This window comes from Atractosteus spatula, chromosome 28, assembly GCF_055471065.1.
Source record: "Atractosteus spatula isolate fAtrSpa1 chromosome 28, fAtrSpa1.hap1, whole genome shotgun sequence".
In the NCBI taxonomy this organism is placed as follows: domain Eukaryota; kingdom Metazoa; phylum Chordata; class Actinopteri; order Semionotiformes; family Lepisosteidae; genus Atractosteus; species Atractosteus spatula.
In genome coordinates this window covers 7673772-7694200 of record NC_142733.1, presented here as the reverse complement: position 1 = coordinate 7694200, position 20429 = coordinate 7673772, and the positions used below count along the sequence as shown (strand labels likewise).

General features: G+C 42.0%; 3 protein-coding genes across 5 annotated transcripts in view; 1 reads left to right on the top strand and 2 right to left on the bottom strand.

The window, feature by feature from the left end:
• The window catches only part of dazap1 (DAZ associated protein 1), a 28189-nt gene extending 23329 nt beyond the window's left edge, over nucleotides 1-4860 (bottom strand). The window contains exon 1 of one of the 3 annotated variants that reach the window (XM_088907337.1): nucleotides 4511-4860. In XM_088907337.1, coding sequence (XP_088763463.1) covers nucleotides 4511-4854 — 344 coding nt within the window. In that variant the 5' untranslated portion in view covers nucleotides 4855-4860. The remainder of the gene's footprint in view (nucleotides 1-4510) is intronic. The other 2 variants (XM_088907338.1, XM_088907339.1) reach the window with 2 other exon arrangements.
• Nucleotides 4861-8945: 4085 nt separating this feature from the next.
• Nucleotides 8946-14909, top strand: gamt (guanidinoacetate N-methyltransferase). The gene is made up of 6 exons (XM_088907749.1): nucleotides 8946-9356; nucleotides 11736-11881; nucleotides 11970-12033; nucleotides 12967-13034; nucleotides 13512-13622; nucleotides 14061-14909. The coding sequence occupies exons 1-6, from the start codon at nucleotides 9179-9181 to the stop codon at nucleotides 14199-14201; spliced, it is 708 nt and encodes a 235-aa protein (XP_088763875.1). The 5' UTR covers nucleotides 8946-9178; the 3' UTR covers nucleotides 14202-14909.
• Nucleotides 14910-15082: 173 nt separating this feature from the next.
• On the bottom strand, nucleotides 15083-19941 carry ndufs7 (NADH:ubiquinone oxidoreductase core subunit S7). Its single transcript, XM_088907335.1, has 8 exons — nucleotides 19894-19941; nucleotides 19340-19376; nucleotides 18689-18757; nucleotides 18016-18133; nucleotides 17272-17451; nucleotides 16632-16678; nucleotides 16349-16437; nucleotides 15083-15317 (listed from the first exon to the last, which is right to left on the bottom strand). Exons 1-8 carry the CDS (start codon nucleotides 19907-19909, stop codon nucleotides 15220-15222), a joined length of 654 nt encoding a protein of 217 aa, XP_088763461.1. The 5' UTR covers nucleotides 19910-19941; the 3' UTR covers nucleotides 15083-15219.
• Nucleotides 19942-20429: the final 488 nt, after the last annotated feature.

Here is a 20429-nt window from a genome sequence, read left to right as displayed (position 1 = left end):
CAGTTTGTTAGTTCTATCAATGACCTTCTACTAGTTCTGCACTGGGTGTTGGGAACTGCTCTTCAGAGACATATCTCATGATATTAAGTCAATCTGAAGCTCAAGTTCAAAAAAAGGAGTAAAAAAAAACAGATTTTCATCAACTACTGCCTTCACACTACAGTAATGGCATTTACCTTTGTGTTACTCACGGGCAATGTGGTTAAGGGTGTGCAATTATGCAGACTGAACTGCACACAAATAATTAAATGCATAGACCCCCAGTGAAGATGTTGATAAAATCTCCTTTCTGTCGTCATGCTTTAGTGATAAACGTATGCTTCTGTTAAAACTCTGAATTCCCATAAAATCTGCCTTAACATTCCCTCACACGTTAACTTAAATGTTAGGTACCAAAGTATTGACATTACTTTTACAGTTATTACCTGACTTACAGATCTGTTATTAAAATGTTTAGATTGCTTGTTAAGGACTGGTTACACAATGCTGTAACAGAGGAGGAGAAAACAGAGATTGTGATCAGTTATGCTTTTGGGGTATTGCTCTATTTGCTAAAGGCTTTAATCCTTTTATGTAACCATTGCTTGGATACAAAGCATTTCATCAGTCTAGTTTTAGCGAGACTTACCTGTTCTCTTAATTGTAAACACATGAAATCAATATTTTTGCATACACAAAGAAATAACCTAGTAAGAATGCTGTGATATTTTAATGACAGGAAGATAAAAAAGTTATATTTAAAAATTTTATTAAGTAATGAGTCTAGCATAAGGTTATCCTTTCCAATTTAATTGTCACATATAATACAGCCTATATCATTTCATATGAAACACAAAGACTGAGAGTTTAAAAATCAGCCCATTTAAATCAAGGGAGGCAGTCACATTATAATGCCGCAGTCAACTATTATATTCCATGAAGAAGGAGATTGAAAAGATACAGCAACTTATTGCATGGGTACAGAAACATCCACTGCTATATGTTAATATTAACATTCTTCAGGGACAGACCAACCTCAATAAATAGAATATGGTTGCAGTTTATTATGTATGCTAGCCGTGGCTCAGAAGTGGATACAATATTTTAGAGGAATGTGCGAGAATTGTTCCCAGTAAACATTTTAAAACGTCAGATAGCAATTACAAGAATGAGAAACATAGAAAAAATGTGAATTGAAAGATGCCATTCAATGCATATTCCTTTCTTTTTAGTTTACACTTTGCTTCAGTACCGCACCTAATGGGAAAATCATCCTACTGCAGTGTCAACGTAACTGGACAGTAAACGTTCACAAGTTAATATCTTCCGAGCTTGCTTACATGTACTGGTTTATCATGCACAGGCTCTTGTAAACTTGCTACAAATATATAGACCATTATGCAACAAAAAAAAGTAAATCACATTAGTAAGTAAACAACTGTTTCATTGGGTACATTGACTTAAACACCACCTAATTAAATGCTTATTTAAGTGATATTTAGGTTAAAATGTGCTTAAAGGGGGAATATTAGGAAACAGAGGTATTAACTTTAGATACTTAAGTATACCTGTCATCATTCATACAAAATTCTCCCTTTTAATTTAGAGCTACACAGCCTATAACAAAAACTGTGAGTCATGGCATTATCTATGGGATTTTTTTTATCAGCTCTTTTATTAAAGCTGTCTTTTTCTACATGGTACATTTTGAAATTAGAACAGCAGCTGTCTGTGCACCACAACACATGGCTGAACACACTCTCTGTGCTGTAGTACTTTATGTACCAACTGTGTTTGGCCAATTGCAACCTTTCTTCCACTGTCCTCTCATCTTGTAAGAAATCAAAGTGGTTTATTAATAAAACGACAGACTGGCAGGTGCTGTTTGATATAACAAAGCCCTTTTTCCTTTGGGTGTGCCCAGTCCACAAACAACATACTGAACAGTTATAGTTTTTGTTACCATCATTCTAGGTGTGACCCGAGCTGTAACTCTTTGAGATCATTCTGAAGGCTTCACCTCTTTATGCGAGCTTTTTGAAATACGGAATAATACACGTGAACTTATTTACACATAGCAACAACATCTACCACAGTCTACCTTGTGAAATACACCAAACAGACTGGTTTGATTAATTTAATATGTTTATCTTTATAAAAACGCTCAGCTTCAGTGGAACGTGAAGTGGAGACTGAGAAGGGGAGCTGTTCATGGTGCTGAAGGAACAATAAATCGACTGTTTAATCATTCATTTTTATGCACTAAGTAAAATATATTTTCTATATGTGTACAGTGCTGTACAAAGGTCTTACACATATTTCGTTTAATGCCCATTATAACAATTCTGTAACACGCTCAGTGCTCTAATTCTCGTTACATATGTATGTAATGAGATCATCAATTTACTCCGAACCTCCACGAGTGCTTCCTACTATTAACACAGCTTTGACTATTATTAATACATCTGAGTGTGACTGAGATTAAAACAATTATTATATATCCATCTTTAATTCATGTTTCTCAGAAACCACAAAAACACGATCACAGCAGCCCAAGGCAAACTATACCCGAGTAATATTAAGTTCTGTAGTAGCTGATCCATCTCATTTACTCATCAAATGTAACTGACTCACTGTTAGGTGTTCTGCAATATTAATAGCCTTTGATCCGCTCTATAGGTCAATAAAGCTAAAATAGTACCTCTTCTACTACAAACCTATTAAGGTTTACTATTAGCATCATACACTGTCTAAAAATATCTAAGTCTCAGCAGTGCACATACACGCATAAATGTTTCCCCTGAGCTGGAGGTTGCATTAGCATTGCACTGTTTTCACAGAATCAAATGGTTATAATAATTGGGTTTATATGTTGATACTATTGGGTTTATATGCAAGGTATTAGAGAACACTTTCAGTTGATGAGTGATCTGAAAGCAATTGGGACTTGCACCACTGCCCTATTTGAGCATTTTTATAGCATTGTCTGCAGCTCTATAAATGATACTGGAGAACAGCAATCGTTTGATGAGATTTGAAAGGCCACAAATAATCCGCCCTAACATTTTTTTTTTTTTTAGTTGATCCGGGCTTTCCCCAAACTCCTGCCAATGAGCCTTAAGACAGTGGCGACGCAGAAATGGACAAAAACGTGCGCACCCTTTGTATTTTACCAGTCTTTTATTATACAACAATCAGCCTGCGAGAGCACTGCAAATAAGGCTAATAAGCCATCTCATCAAGGAGTAAGAACAGAATAATAGCATCGCAAGGGTCTTTTTCACACCTTGCAACGTGCACGCTGCCGCAGCTCCGCACTCTCGCCGTGCATCACACAGATGTCAATAAATGTCAATAGAGCCAAGAACTTGGGACTGTACTTAAAAACCTTTCAAACCCGATCTGAAGTCGTGCAACAGCCGCGTCCGTGTATACCCGAGCACACCTACGGCCGGGACAGAAACACACCTCTATGTAAACAGCCAGTCCACACGATCTCCTCCTGCGAGTTTCGGTTTTCCTGAAACTACTGACTTTTCCCGGGCCCCGCGAAGAAGCTACAAGCACGACAGGCGTGAAAACACCAGGTGGGTAACTGTCCTCCCCGCCCCGTTTCCCGCGACGCCCACAAACTTTTTGGCGCTGTTTGAAAGGGGGTGCCCGGTTCCTCACGAAAACAGGGTGTTTTTTTTTTTTGTTGTTTTCCGCCCAGGACGCCCGGTTTCTTTATCGCCGCCTTAAAACTGGTCCGGCCCTAATCAACGGAGACCGACGTCGGCGTCAGCCCCCCTACCCCCCCAGGGCGGACTGCGACCGCCGATAACGCCGCCGGAGTTTCAACCTCCTCCAGCGCCCGGAGCGACACACCGGGGCTCCCGGCATTTGAAACAACCCCGGGTAGCCCCGGCACCAGCCGGATATCACCGTCAACCCGGCTCTGCGACAGGCACGACGAAGAAAACACGCACAGAAACGCCAGCCTGGGGAGCCTGCTCTGCGGTGGAGGTATATCCGACACCCCACGGGGATGAAATTAAATAGCTCCCGTCTCTCCCGAGGAGACACCGGGTACCTCAGGCGATGTCTTACCCCCTCCCGTTTATCCCCCTTTCTCACACCGACACCCTCTGAAGGAGCTCCCCCCCTCCCCCCGTTGCCAAGAAAAAACTTATTTAAGAAGGACAGGTACAACTAGTCAGGAATGGAAATAACCTGTGCCTACGTTTACTCTCGGTTGTACGTGTAAGTGACACTCAACGACGCTTCGACTGCCGGGTTTGGAGGAGTCTCAAACGTCAATATCTTGTGCTATCGGACCCCTTTTTCCCCCTAAAAAAAAAACAAAAACACAGTACCCCCCCCCCCCAAACCCAGACACCTCTCGAAACATCCCTTTCCGACTACCTCTCGCTAGACTGCCCCAGTCAGGCAACTCCGAGGCTGATGTCAAGGCCACCGGCAGCTCTCACGGCTGCAGACAGCCGCCCTGTCCCGTAAGTTCCCGTCCCGCCGCGGTCTGCTCGCGTCTTACCCGATCTCGTCGCCGGCTAAGCTGCTGTTCATGTCTGCGGCAGGGTGAAGGGGACTACCGTGCGCACTGGTGCCAGGGCTCCGCTGCTGTCTGCCTCTCGTCAACTCCCCGGGAAGGTCACTCCGCTTCTGGTTCAAACTGAATCTGCGCAACGGCGACGCGGGGCCACGGGGTCCCCCTGCAGGGGGTTGGTTGTCACCCTGTACTGCCTCCCGAGAAGCGCCTTGTGGGAGATGTAGTTTTTGTGTGTGTGGTTGCGTGCGTGTATGACGTGCTACCCAGCGATTACGGTAAGTAGTCCGATACGGGTTACCTATTGTATGCGAGTGGGGAGGGAGGTGCATCGTTATCGTCGGAAATTGAAGCTGCTGCCCAAAGTGTTGTCAATGGTTGCACGATCTTGATTCTTATTCCAAATGGTGTCTAAATCACTTCATTAAAGAAATCACCAGGTTAACTGATCACGACTCAGTTTTTCTGAATATTTAGAGACTGTTGATTTAATGGATATCTATAAAATCCGCTGGGTCAAGCTCACCCAGAACTGAGACCCCACCTACTCTAAATGCTGTGTGGGATGTCAGACAGTCAGTCGTTTAGCTACCACTGTCCACTGTCCACTGACACTGTCCACTGCCCACTGACACTTCCCACTGACACTGTCCACTGCATACTGCCCACTGTCCACTGCCCACTGTCCACTGATGCTGTCTACTGCCCACTGACAATGCCCACTGCCCACTGATGCTGTCTACTGCCCACTGACACTGCCCACTGACACTGCCCACTGCCCACTGTCCATTGCCCACTGCCCACTGACACTGCCCACAGCCCACTGAATCTGCCCACTGCCCACTGCCCACTGACACTGTCCACTGCCCACTGCCCACTGAAACTGCTCACTGACACTGTCCACTGCCAACTGTCCACTGCCCACTGCCCACTGATACTGCCCACTGCCCACTGCCAACTGCCTACTACCCACTGACACTATCCACTGCCCACTGCCCACTGTCCATTGTCCACTAACACTCTCTACGGTCCACTAGTATCTGTGCAATGAGTGCACGGGACATCAAAACTATACCTATAAGACAAAGAAATATGTACACAATATGTACACCATTTTATGATGATCTAGAGTACAGTGCTGCATTAATGAATAGATGTTTGTGGGGTTACTGATAAGCTAATCAGCGTGTTTCTTAACCTTCAGGTGCTAGTGCTTTAAAAAGACCTTTAAAAACAGCAGACACCCTACCCTGGCTCTCCAGGACTAGGACACATGTTAGACACCTCTGACTTAAGGTATTTTGGGAAATATACCTTGCACAATAATAACACTGTCATGTATGTCAAATGAGCAGTACCATCAAGCAATATCAAAGATCACCAATCATCCATTTTTAACTGCTTTATCCAAAACAGGGTTGCTGGGGAGCGGGAGCCTATCCCAGCAAGCAACTGGCGCAAGGCAGGTTACACCCTGGGCTGGGACACCAATCCATCACAAGACTCACACAGACGCACAACAAGGCCAATGTAATCCAGAAGCCTCTTAACCTACCTGCCTGTCTTTGGACTGTGGAAGGGGAGGAGCTGGAGCACCTGGAGGGAACCCGTGCAAACACAAGGAGAACATTCAAACTCCACACAGACAGCACCCCAAGTCTGGAACTGAACTGGGCAATGCTGACCACTGTTCCACCATCCCTCCCAAAGATCCCCAACTCAGATTTATTGCTTTAGGTAGGCAAACTCTGGCATCCTGCTTTCATCTTGCGTGTTCAGCACCAGTGCCTGTTTTCTCGACAAGTGAACATCTGTAATACTGCAGCCTCATACTGTGAAACTGTGCTAGATGAGTGCAGAATGATGCCTCCCTCAATTAAGAAGCTGTCATCTTTATCTTTGAGGCAAGAGAACAGATGGTAACCACTGTGGAGCAATCTTGTTCCCCCCTTCCTCAGTGCTCAGTTCATAGTGAAGCTTTTGATTAATCTACATTTGAAAGCTCTTGATACCTACTGATTGCAATAGTGAAAACAAGCACCTCCGATGGTCAGTTTAATACTTTATATATTAGTATATTATATATATATAGTATTAATATATATGAATACTAATACATTAATACTACCTACCTGAGTGACCTGGACAAAGTGGTCATCCTTTCATCTGAGTGTTGCACACTATTAATCTGAGATACATGGGGTACAGCTACACTGAGCAACACTGTTGCCAAATGCTGCAATGATGAGCCCCCAGGCCTGAAGGTTAAAGGTGGCTGTGTTGCAGAGTTCATCAGACTCTTGGCCTTGTGGTCCATTCATGCTCCGGACTCTGGTGCAATTAGCCATTTAATAATGTAATGTAATGTAAATTAACAAGCTACTTTTGGCAGCATCCTGCAATGCAACCAATTGGAGAGTCTAGTATTTGATGCCTATCCATGCTCCGTAGTTTGCAAAACTTAACGGATTTAGACAGCGCCTGTACCTGCTACAACAATGGTGATTCCCTGCTTCCACCAACAGTTGTTGCTATGGAACTCGTGGTACTTGAGAGCAGCATCCACCTACCACATAGAATGTGTGCCATCTATTGGAGTTTCTCAGTACTGCTCAAAACGTGTTACCTTCATCCATTATTAGACAACCTCTTAATCCTAGCAAGCACTGTGGCCACCAGGAGCCTATCCAGCTACCATAAGGTATAAAGTAGGACTGCATCTTGGAAGGCATGCCTGCTTTTCGCTGGGAACATACACAAGCACACAGGGAGAATTTAGAAGAACCAATTATCCAAACTAGAATATCCTTATGCAGCTGGAGGACACCCACCCAGACACAGGGAGAGCAGGCACCCTTCACAGAAAGGGTGCCACAGGTCAAAATATAACCCAGGACCCAGCACTGTAGGTCAACAGATGTCCATCAGTTATATACCGGAACACGGACAGTGCAGTAATTATGGGTCTATATTATACTTTCTAGATTATACTACTAAGATTATACTATCTTACTGCCTCCCAGAGATCACACCTCAGTCTCCTTCAATTCATTGAGGTGGTATCTGTGTTCCTTTTCTTAGACAAAAAAAAAACAGTATTCCATGTGCACCTTGTAGACAGATTCACCTGAAAATGCAAACTGAACATAAATTCATATTCTGTCATAACTGACTACATTAGACCAAAAGGAGGTACAAGCAACACATGCACAGACTAGTTTCACAGACATTGATGAGTTCACATGTATGACAACCTAATATCTGGACTTTGGTCAGGCAGACCATGAAACCAGTGATAAAAACTGTGTAAATGTGTGTTCTCTTCAAAAAACACTCAGCAGTTAGAACAAAGCTAGGACATGTTTAATAAAAAGCATAATCTAGGGTCAAAGAGCAACCTCATGCTCTCCTTAATGGATTTATCAGTTTTGCTCTGGCTGATAAGAGCTGTGGAAGGAGACTACTAGTAGGTTTTTTTTCAGTCATGTGCAAATGCATTGAAAAGTAATTTTGATCAATGTGTTAATTAACTAATAAGAAAACAAATAAAATAACTAAAAAACAGCCATGGCATTCTGTGATCTGCATATGTCCTATACAGGACACGTCAAAGGAGGTCAGCTGCCACTGTACAGTTTGTTAATCAGCCACAGGTCAAGTGCAGCATTGCTGTAAATGTTTCAGCTGTGCAAGATAAATGTCTGGGTGACGTGTTACTTCTCCAAGCCTCGGTGCAAGGACAGACTGCCAGGAGCGAGACAGCCTCACCTCCGGCTGCCTGCAGACTCATCCACCATTCTGAGTTTCCACCAGCAAAGAGACAGAGACCAAGAGACAAAAACAGAGGCAGAGACAGACAGGGCCAGAAACAGAGACAGAGACAGACAGAGGCAGAGACGGAGACAAACAGACAGAGGAAGAGGCAGACACAGAGGCAGAGATGGCTTCAGATATTTCCAAAAGGCTAAAAAAACCCCTTTGTAGGCAGATGCTAGTTAAAAATCCCTACTTTGGCTGGTTGGGAACACAAAGCCTCTTGTACTTCTAGGAGTGAGCAAAAATGGAACTTTAAAAGTGACTGAATGGTGTCTCGTCCAGGGTTTCATCGAATCAGTTTAACAAGTTTCCTGATTTCATGTCAATTGAATGCTTCATTTGAACGCAGAGACAACTTCTATGCCTATAATGTGTATGGGCCATTTGAGAAATACTATAAGGTCGGGGAATTGTGAAACAATGTTTTTTTTTTTATTATTCAAAAACAGTATTAATAATAACTACTACAGTAATACGTCCAACGCGGATCTTGCGCGTCACAAACCACAGAGAAGCAGCTCGCTTACAAAGTTTCTTGACAGCTGTTAGGCGCTCCAAGGCCAACCCACACTGGTGCCCGTGCTTCTTAACTACTTAGTATTCGACCACTCGGGAGGCAGTTGTACTGACTTCTGCCGGCGATTTGCAAGATCAGCAGTCTTGGCCAGTTAAAACCCTTCGCCTTTGCCAAACACTCCCCCTTTCCTACGACCCCTTGTGCCGCCGCGGTGCTCGGTCGTCTGCCTTTCCCGATCGCTTCGTAGTTCCCCCGTCTTGTTTTCCCCTTCCTCTCCTCGCTGAACTTTTCTTCTCTGTGAAATACTTCTCCAACAAGCCGCAATGAGCAGCACCGCGCAGCCGATATTTGCCGAGGGCGAGAACTGCAAGCCGGTGTGGACAGGCGCCGCTGCCGACTACAACGCGGCTGACACGCACCTGGAGATCATGGGGAAGCCGGTGATGGAGCGCTGGGAGACGCCTTACATGCACGAGCTGGCCGCTGTAGCTGCATCCAAAGGTACGTGAGAAAGAGGTAGGGAAAAATGACAATCTCAGATATAAATCTTCTGGATTGTCAAGGAGAGTCCGCTGTGTTTCTCGTGTAATCCCGGCTCTGTGAAGTGATGGCAGATTAAATGATAAAATACCCACCTCAACTAAATGATCAAATGTAACGGGTATTCCGAGAAATCTGCCCGTTCTGCAGCGTTCCTGTAATCTGTTACTCAGGTGCAACAGGTTACGGACTGTTCTGCTCTGTATGGTGAGTAATGTACCATATGAATTGTTTTCGGTGTAGGTTGAAGTACAACGGCGCAGTAACCCTCAGGTTCTCTTTAACGCAAACTGTCAGCTCATATTCGAGATCTCGACAGTTCCTTGTGCGAAAAGTCGTGGTTGTGCATGTAAAACGTGAAAAGAAGTGTTTTTTTCCAACTAAAAGTGGTATTATACTTGCTAGAAAGTCTAGCAAATCACTTTTAAAAAGGAAACTTTGGTCTATTCAAGAATTCTTTAAGCTAAGCACGTTACACCACGTTAATCAGTAGCTAGAGGCAATCTCCTTTCGGCCTATAACTTATACCCTACTTGTGCATGGGCTCAATTTTGCCGTCACTAACACGTTTTCTAGTTTGCTGTTAGAAGTTGGAGGTACATTACACTCTTGTCAGAGTTGATAAATGCAGCAGAGACCTTAGATTAGAGAGCTGCTTGACTTTTCCTGAAAAAAACGTTCTTGGTCTATCTTGGGAGTAGCACCACAAAGATTACAGACCATAGGTCGTACATTACAGAGCCCAGTATAGTCTGCCCAGCTGAACTGATTGCTTCAGAAACCCAGAGGAAATCTACAGAATGAGATTCACAGCACAGAAAAGGCGTACAAGTGAAATAAGTCACTTACCTTCCAGATGAGCTCAATATTATGAGAGAACAAAGAAAATATATTTTGTTGCAATTTATTGCAGCCATTTTGACCTTGTTTTACTAATATTTTCAATGTGTAAACGTGTTAATAGAAGTAACATTTCAGGAGAACCTTAAGAAGGTTGTGCATTCTGTATGGTAACTTTCATGGCAATGTCCATTTAATCTTTCTGTACAATTTTCTAATTTATTGCCTAATTTAAATAATATAAAAGTTCATTATGTTGGGACACAGATATGAAGACTAAAACTATAAAATGGTCCCTACCCTAGCTGGGGATGAATGAAGATGAATAAAAAAACTTAAATTCATGTTTTTCAAGCTGGGGAGGGAAATAAAAGGGGTCTAATGCTACAATATTTTTTAGGATTTACAGAAGCTACGGATTATATTACTACAGAACAATTAACTATGTCACATACTGCATGTGAAGTATACTGCCAAAAAAGTGATCACAATGTACTATCATTAAAAATGCAGGTCTTCAGGTGTTCAGTCTCTTTTTCAGGGGTGGTTCTCAGAAAAGAAAACTCACGTATTCCAGAAAGAATCACATATAAGATCTGTGCATCTGATGGTTAATTACTTAAATATCAACAGCAAGTTTCACACACAATAATAAAAAGGAGGCTTCTGGGAATATCTATTAATATACAGCATTATTGCACATAATGCTGCATACTATTATACAGCATTTTGTTATAAGAGCTGTGAAAGAGGCCTTTGGCAGCTGATGCTAACAGCTGCACTAGGAAGCAAGTGCTCTCCATGTGCTCTGCCCTGCCAGGCCTGAGCTATTTTCGCACAGCTCAGTGAAGGGTCACATGGTGGTACTTAAAGTAGCAGCTATATGATCTCACATTTTTTTTTGCATGAAAGATTACACATTTAAAGATGATCAGATGCATGAGACAGGTTTTTATGCAAGGAATGAAGGAATGTGTACTAAATACCTTTCAGAAGTGAGATGGGCACTGATAAATGCTGCATGCAAATCAGGTTGTCTTTCTCTTTAGTTTGCAGTTATTTCATAAATAGATGGTTTTAACCCGTGGCTGAGCAACAGTTTAGTTTATTTGTCAAATGCACAAGTGCAGTGCAATGCTTTTTTGCACGTGTGCTCCAGTAAAAAGACATGAAGGAAACGCTAAACGCAGAACAGCAGCAACATCAAAGTTAAATAACATACAACTTGAATAAAAGTCTGCACAAGCAGTGTGCAAAAAAAAATCTCGGTGTGAGTCAGTGGTAGAGGTAGAAATCAATAGTTTGACAGCTTGTGTCTCTGAATCTGGAGGTACGTGCCTTTATGCTCATGTAGCGCTTACCAGAGCGCAGGGGAGAGAAAAGTGACAAACCAGGGTGATTCTCCACAGTGCTTTTCCTGACACTTTTGACTTGTAAAACCCACAATGCACCAGAAATGCTGCCAACACACAACAGCACTGCTTCTGTGGTGACTTTCAGGGGGGCGAGTCCTGGAGATTGGCTTTGGAATGGCCATCGCAGCCACCAAGATTGAGTCCTTCCCCATAGAGGAGCACTGGGTCATTGAGTGCAATGATGGGGTCTTCCAAAGACTGCAGGAGTGGGGCAAGAAACAGCCCCACAAGGTGAGAAAACCGCATAATTAGAAAGTTATCGTTGGAAACCTGTTGCCATAAATTCTTCAATAACTGTACAATATATGTTGGAATTTAGGTCGTTCCTCTAAAAGGGTTGTGGGAGGAGGTCGTCCCAACGCTGCCTGATGGTCACTTTGATGGTAAGAGACTAATTTTATGGTGCTTTTCCATTTCAATCAACAGTCTCATGCAGCACAAAATGGCAGAGGTTAGTTTCAAGTGGGTATCTTAACAGTCCCAGACAAACTAATCCCTAACGCCAAACCAGTATATATTATGTGAATTTCGCTATTATTGTTTGATTGGACGTCCATATGTCGGTAAGGGCAGCTACTTTGCATTTACTTGATTTCATTTTAAACATGCACCGTTTGCTACAATACAATTTTATACCTATGTTATGGTGAGATCTGTACTGCGGCATCTGTCCTATGTTCCCATTTAGTGCTGTGCTCTCATTGATCATGCTGAACTTGTTAACCCATGACCAAATTTAGGACCAGGTGTCTTGTGGGTATGTAATGCATTAGGGTTTTTTTCGCCCAAGGGAAATAAGACATAGGGCAGCACAGTGGTGGAATGGTTAGCATTGCTGCCTCACAGCCTGAGCCCTGGATTCAGTTCCTGTGGTGCTATCTGTGTGAAGTTTGCATGTTCTCCCTGTGTTCAGATGGTTTTCCTCCAGGTGCTCTAGTTTCGTCCCACAGACCAAAGACATGCTGGGAGGATAATTGGCTTCTATAAAAAATTGCCCCTGGTGTGAGTGAAAGTGTTTGTGTGTGCAGTGAGATGGACTGGCGTCCCGGCCAGGATGTTTCTCACTTTGCACCCATTGCTTGCTGGGATAGGATTCATCCCCCCCACAGTCCTGTACTTGATATGTGGATTAGAAAATGGATGGAAGGAAAAATATATATATATATTTCCCACTTTTGGCTTTCCTGTCAGAATTAATAGAGTGTGCTGTAATAAAAGGCAGAGCTTCAGAGTTCAACTTTCTACTGTTTATTGCTACAGTGTCTCAACATGGATGAACTGTGAATGTGATGCATCTCATCTGGTCTCTGTTTCAGGAATTCTTTACGACACTTATCCCCTGTCTGAAGAAACCTGGCACACTCACCAGTTCAACTTCATTAAGGTCAGATGCAGTTTACTAGATGTAAAACACCCTATTGAACATTGTTTAAAATGCTTAGGTGCTTTCTGAGCCCAGGACCGGGAAAGTTAAAACATGTTAGTTGCTCTTTAGCTAAAGATTTGAAATTCTAGCAGTATAAAAATACACTGGAAACTCCAGTGAACCAGCAATGTTCATTTCCAAACTCCAAGGGCCATGTTTCCACCCTGCTTTCATTCTCTCTGTAGTACTTTAATAATCCACAACTTTCTCTAAGTAATCACAAGACCTGAAGTTAGTAATTCTAGACAGCTATAAAATCCATAGAATTGTCTATTGATGGCCATGGGGTTGGCACCACTCACTGCCCTTGGCACATCACAGACAACCTGGAATATGAGTTTACTTGGCATGTTAATAGGTCGACTATTTCCTAAGATGAGCATCTACATGATTGACTAAAAACGTTTTGATGTTGTCCTCTGTCTCACTTCACAGGGACACGCCCACAGGTTACTAAAGCCTGGTGGCGTCCTCACATACTGCAACCTGACATCCTGGGGTGAACTGCTCAAGACCAAGTACGACGACATTGAGAAAATGTTTCAGGTGAAAAACCTATGTTTGTTGTTTTTTTAGCCAAGTCCGAGCAAAAACATCACTGCGAACAGTGTTCTTGATTGCAGGCCCCCCAATGCATTTTACCGGCTCTTGTTCCCCACAGAAATTAGACGCAAATGTATGTTTATTCTGTTCCAGTTCTCAGGCCCTTGCTTCTCTGCTTGAATGGACCAAATTGAACTCCAGCATCTATAACCACTGATTACTCAAGCAACTTACCAAAAAACAAAACGACACAAGTTTGACCCCTGAATAGCCACTCTTGCTTGCCTCTTCAACACCACCATTTTTTTAAGGTGGGGTGGAGGCCAGTTTTTGTAGCCGTGACAACAGGGTTCAAACAAGGAGTCAACTCCACCCTAAGACGCTCTCGTATTTAATGCAGACAGCCAATGGTGAACTTGCCTGTGGTCATTTCTCTCCCAGGAGACTCAGGTGCCCCAGCTCCTTGAGGCCGGCTTCAAGAAGGAGAACATCAGCACCAGCCTGCTGGACATTGTCCCCCCGGCTGAGTGCAAGTACTACGCCTTCCGCAAGATGATCACACCCACGGTCATCAAACAGTGAACTGTGGCAGAGACGACACACCTCATCCACATCTGCTCCCATACCCACAGCAAACGCCTGTGCAACGAGTAGCCATAACGGACTGGACTTTATCATCGGTTTGCAAATAAGGGTGCTGTGTCCTGGTGACCAGAATGTGCATCTTCCACCTTGAGGAGAAACTACAGCACTATGTCTCTTCCGCTGTACAGATTACATGCATTTGAAAATCATGAGTGATGTTTTCTGGTCTTGTCCCCCACCTTTAAAAACACACTCCTTCTGCTTTCCCTTTCGTATGTTCCTGTACAAATTCATCTTCCCCTGTACCTCATCTCACACCCCAGAAATGTACAAAGCCTTTTTGTGCATGAATTATACTTATGTACACATTAAACCCTGTCATCCATTAATAGGAGGCAGAACTTAAAACACAAAGTTTTACAACAAGGTATGAGTTCCCACCTTGCACGTCTTGCAATAACACATTGTTTGGTTCCACAGCCAAATCTGTAGAAGTCCCTTTCGCTGAACACTAAATACTAGTCTTCACACCCCACATGGTTAATGGCTTTTACTAAAGCTGTTTGACAAAATGATTCAACAGACGTCTCCTAAGTCATTTCAGTAATGGTCAGTCTTCTGCAAAAACACTCGATACATTTGGAAATGTTTCTCATTGTGATTTCTAAGTTGTATTCAAGAAACTTTAATAAAAAGTTAAACTTCGCCGTCTCTGAATGTGGATCTTTTAAAAACAATCATGCACCAACATTAAAAATGTTTTCCTTTCGTATCAATATGAGCCTTGCAGACTCTTTCCAGAATACCCCTCATCACAGACGCATTATAAAGCTTAATTGGTAACTATAACTCAGACACAGAGACAAGTGCACACATAAGGGTCAATAGTTTATTGTGCAGACAGTCTTGTTAATTTTATGAACAGACAACTCCAAAAGACTCCCCAAAGAAAAAGGCTCTCGACATGCTCCTATAAATAGGGATCTGTACAGGCAGTGTGACGGACGATCTTTCCTCACTTGCGGTACCAGATCCTCATTCTCTTTTCCCGTTTTATCTTCTTCTGAAGCTGCAGGGTGCCGTACAGCAGGGCTTCGGCTGTGGGGGGACAGCCTGCACACCAACACAAAAAGAGAACAGCTAACACTTGATCCCCACCTTCTTCAGGATCTCGTCTTGTCAAATGCTGGCTATTTTTAATTCATAACTGTTAAAATGTGCATTACAGTAACCACTTTCAGAAAAGGTTATGTCTTACACATATCAAAGACCAATCAATAAAAGAAAAGCCTTTTTTTTTCTGTCTGCAAGATTAGAGCTGCCATGTGAAGTCAATCCCACACTAAAATGCTAACCAATTACCCACATTATTTTATCTGATCCATAACAAAGAAGATGCCCCTTGACCCCTGCAAGGGTGTCCAGACATAGTGGACGTTGAGCCCTATGACTCAGACGTCACCCATTTTGAGCCTGGGTCAACAACCAGATGTGGGTGGGTTTTCTAAGTGGCAAAGCAGACGTTAGTCAGCTCTGATTGTGCTTGGCTTTTGGCGAAAGAGAGACGCCCATAACTTGTTAGACACATTTAATTTTGCACTGGTGCCAGTGACAGCAGTGACAGATATGCCAATTCTCCAAGCGGTAGGAATGAAAACTGTCTAGAATGTGCACCCTGGGGCGTAAAAAAACTCAACATTTTAAGTCTTGAACAGAGAAGACAATGAGGGAACCTTGAAGAATTTAATATCCTCAAAGGCATTGAAAAAGCCAAGCCCAGGGATCTCTGCACAATCAAAATTACAAACCACAAAGCACAAGTGGAGAACCGAGAACAAGAGGAACATTTTATTTAAATGGTTGTGGTGGTCTAGAACAAGCCTCCCAGTCAGGTTTACTAGATAATTCAAGGTTAATTTTCCCCAATGGGTTTTGATCACGCTGACGTCTTTCAAGAACCTGCTAGATGAGATCCTTGAATAAATGGGCAACTACCATCCAAACATCAGGGCTAGACTGGCATGTCAGAGAAGCATGTCCATAGGTCTTTTCTCTGTGCGTTATGTAGCCCTACCTGAGCTGGTCTTAAAGAACCAGCAATTCCAAATCAGGCGTTTATATAAAAAAAATGAAATCCAGCTCACCTGGGACATATATGTCCACTGGAACAATACGGTCACAGCCTCGGACCACGGAGTACGAATAATGGTAGTATCCTCCTCCATTAGCGCAGCTGAAAGAGGTGGGAGACGTGGGGTCAGAGTCCTTAATAAGACGCTTAGGCATGTAACACTGACTGCAATTCTGCTCATCTAAAACTGTTTCAGTCTTGTTCAGTTACAACTCAGACTTACAAAATGAAAATGTTTTCACTTTAACAAAATTTACAGTTTGTGCTGGGAAAAAGGGGTAATGTGAAGTCCTTACCTTCCCATTGATATCACATATCTGGGCTCAGGCATCTGGTCATAAACCTAGAGAAAACAAATGCATTTAAAATGCTACTGTTTTGGTACACAGGATATTGAAAGGCTTTACAAAAAACATCAGTATTTGGAAAGGATGTTTCTCATTTATTAGGATCTTTATTGGAGATAATTTGCTTTACTAAATTATAAGGACATTTCATACTTTAATAGCTTAATTTAACTTATATAGAGATTATTATAGAGGTAAAAAAAAAGCTCTGCACTTATAAAAGTGTCACAATGCCACAGCATCTGTAACACTGTGGACTAGACAATTTCCAACGAACTGAATGAAAACACTTCAGCCAGCCCTCAGTGTATAATGGAGGAGAGAAAAATATACAATTTTCAGAATGCATGGCTCTGAATGAAACTGCAAAACCATACTTGACCTCAGAAATGAAAGAACTGTCACAGAACGAAAAGTTACAAAGCGTTTTTAAACCGAGAGGGCTTAGCTAGCATTTTCAAGTGTATAACAACTCTATCCTTATCGGCCAAAATAAGACAAGAAGGGTTACCCGTACAGCAAGACAGGAAATGTGTAATAAATTCTGAAGCGGACACGATTCGTCAACAAAGCATCAGCTTAGGAGCACCTTTCTTAAAGCAGGGGCCATCTTGTTGGTGAGAGTCCCAGCGACGATCATGACGTCAGCCTGTCTGGGACTGGCCCGAAACACCACGCCAAAGCGGTCCATATCGTAGCGTGGAGCGGCCATGTGCATCATCTCCACCGCGCAGCAGGCTAGCCCAAACGTCATGGGCCACAGGGAACTCTGAGGGACACAGACACTACGGTGACTTTTTAAAAAGGGTGGATCTCACAATATCAAATTACAATCACCTCTTTCACACATAGCCTTGCAAGTTCTTAGAGAAATTCTTAAAGATCCTCTCTTATAGCTACACTTGTTAGGTGCAATTCCAAGGAACTTCTCATAAAAGGCTGTATTTTGAAAGAAAGAGATCATATGGCACAAACTCAAGGATTAGCTTCTGCTCCATCCATTAGCTGTCTCTAATTTGTTAACTTCTATTACAAATTAACGCTTTGTAACATCGAACTGATTACTAACACAGATGCCCACTGCAGGCTAGAAAAGTCAACTGCTGCAGTGACTGGAAATCATGGTATCTCAAAAACCTACCCAATTAAAAAAGGTATATTGCACATTTGTGATTCTGCTACCAATAAAATCATAGCTGTAACATATTCTAGATGCTTTTCTCAAAACTACCTCTGTGTTAATGAACAGTAGCTACAGTATTTACTGCACAGCATCATTAAAATCAGCACTGAAGTCCCAGGAAGAACAACTGTATCATGCCAAAGCACTTACCCTGCGGGCCCAGTTCACCAGATCATCCAGCTTGGTAATGACATACTCTCCTTTGCTGCTGGGTAAGGACGATTTCTTAGGTTCCACTGCAGTGCTCTTCTGTCTGGCTGGTACCTCACTGCGAATGAAAAAACCCTCTTACCATCCAAACAAGTCCGTAGGTCACTGTGGGTAATGTACTATGAACAAGGCCTAGAGATATAATGGGGTCTGTTTGCGATTTTGACAACTAAACAAAAGACAGAAAATAAAAAAAAAATATTCCCACACATTAGCCAACATCACAAGTATTTAAGCAAAGCGTAGGGCAGGATTCCAGTACAGAGACAAAATCCAAACTATTGTAAACTAAAACCCAAAATAAACCACCAAAACCATTATGAGTTCATGCTTGTTCTGTTTTAGCATACATTGTAACTGCCTTATACATCTATTATTCACACAATAATCAAAACACAGCAAGCAAACGGTGCTTAATGGTGGATAACGGTGCTAAATGTCAAAATGTGAAAATTATAATATTTAAATAATCTAATAAATAAAGTTTCAATTCACACACAAAAGGCAGGAAGACAAAAATCAACAGTGAAGCCTTCTTCTTGTGCATTCACATTTAAATATAATGAGAACAACCAAAAGGAGATGATTCTTGTTGTTCCTGTATGTGCTTTACCTGGATGCATGCTCACTTGCTGTGCTCTGATGCAAAGCTTTGGCTTGAAGTGCAAAAGCTGAACTAGGCCTGTAAGGTAAAAGGCAAGTCATCAGAATTAAACAGAAACAGAGGCTATCCTCACCACTCATTACGCTATAGAAAAATTACTGGTGATATTGCCGAAACATGCCTTTAAAGCTGCAGAACCTTCTAAAGCTTGTCTAAAGAGCACCTTCCTTCTGGAATACTGTTGACAACATCCAGAGAACACATAATCAAATGTATGTGTATGTGTCATAAATGCATAAACGCGTTCACATACGTGAACCCTTATATTTTTCTTCTTTTGGAGATCAAGGAAGCCAGGGTCTTTGGTTACAAGGATACAATGCTTTGGGCCGTTTTGAGGTCGGAGCCTGGATTCTGCAGCCCTCTATCCACAACACAGCTGTAGCTCCAAGGCATTAGTATTAGCCATCTATTCACAACATAATTTAAATAAGGGAGGAGGTAACTAAATACAGTAGAAGAATTTCCTCTAATCAAACTCCATTTTCACCAAGAATGTGTCCTGTGGTTACTTATCAGGTCGAATGGAAAGCCACGCTATCTTTAAGAAAGGCGTTAAACAAAAGCTAAAGCAATGACGAAGGCAATTTTATTTCTTACCTAAGTACAAACGACCCAAATCTGGACAGGCGAGGAACTAAAATAAAAACATACAATTATAGAGTGCAGAAACATTAATTTTGAAGCATCTCCTATGTATAAATTAAATCCACCCGGTATAATTTAGATACCATCACGACACTTTCAAAACCTTTCAACTCCTTATAACACCTGGCTATAGCAAGTTGCATAATTATAACGTAACATAAGTACTGCAGGTCTGGTCTGAATGTGAGAGATACCGGTTTAAAAGCTTTATAATTGTATTCATCATGACTTATTTATTTCACATTCCACATATCATACACGAATTGGCAATATCGTATAAGAATTAAAACGCACTTCGATCAGCGGTAACTAGTAGGACAGCGGTAACTCACAAGGTCAGATGGACCTACAGCTCAAAATTAAAACAAAATGCAACACATTAACGTCCGATAAAACGTATACCTTGCAAGTCCGGAAAACCACATACAAAGGCTCATTGATAAAGATTTGTCACAATCTTCAGGAAGATTATTCTTACTTAAATTCAGATTCAAAACATTACTCACCAACCAACGCCGCCATCTTGAAAGGGATCCAGAGGAAAAACTTCCGGTGCATTCACAGCTATCGTTGCACGAAACACGCTTTAATATAATCATCACTTAAGAATAATATCCTTTTGTGCTGGCTTTGTCTCCCTGTAGTGAAACGAAACATTTTAAAGAAACAAATCGAGTATTAGAGAGTACTCTGAAGAACAAATGTCTAAAAGACAGACGTCTCCCAATCTTATCTATACACAGTAACTAAACTTGGTAAATGATCGTTGATTTGTAAAATGGTTTACATTACGTTTTAAAGTGCTAAATTGTCATTGCACACAGTTATACAATTTTATGCATATTTTATTATTCTCATGTATACACAATTATACATGAAAATAATAAAATACATTGTTAAAATAGTCATGAAATGAATGATATTTCTATTGAAGTACTAAAACGCTTAGATGTGGCCTTTGTTATTTTAGTATCTTATACTAAAATAGATTACATTTATTCATGAGGGGTAATTTACTTTCTAGAGTTTAGACGGCACAGGT

Coding starts and splice junctions, on each gene's coding strand:
- gamt (XM_088907749.1), top strand. CDS start 9,179: ATGAGCAGCACCGCGCAGCCGATATTTGCCGAGGGCGAGAACTGCAAG. Junction 9,357..11,735: donor CGCTGTAGCTGCATCCAAAG/GTACGTGAGAAA, acceptor GGTGACTTTCAG/GGGGGCGAGTCCTGGAGATT. Junction 12,034..12,966: donor GCCTGATGGTCACTTTGATG/GTAAGAGACTAA, acceptor TCTCTGTTTCAG/GAATTCTTTACGACACTTAT.
- ndufs7 (XM_088907335.1), bottom strand. Junction 18,134..18,688: donor GCAAGTGAGCATGCATCCAG/GTAAAGCACATA, acceptor TTTCATTCGCAG/TGAGGTACCAGCCAGACAGA. Junction 16,438..16,631: donor TATGTGATATCAATGGGAAG/GTAAGGACTTCA, acceptor CACCTCTTTCAG/CTGCGCTAATGGAGGAGGAT.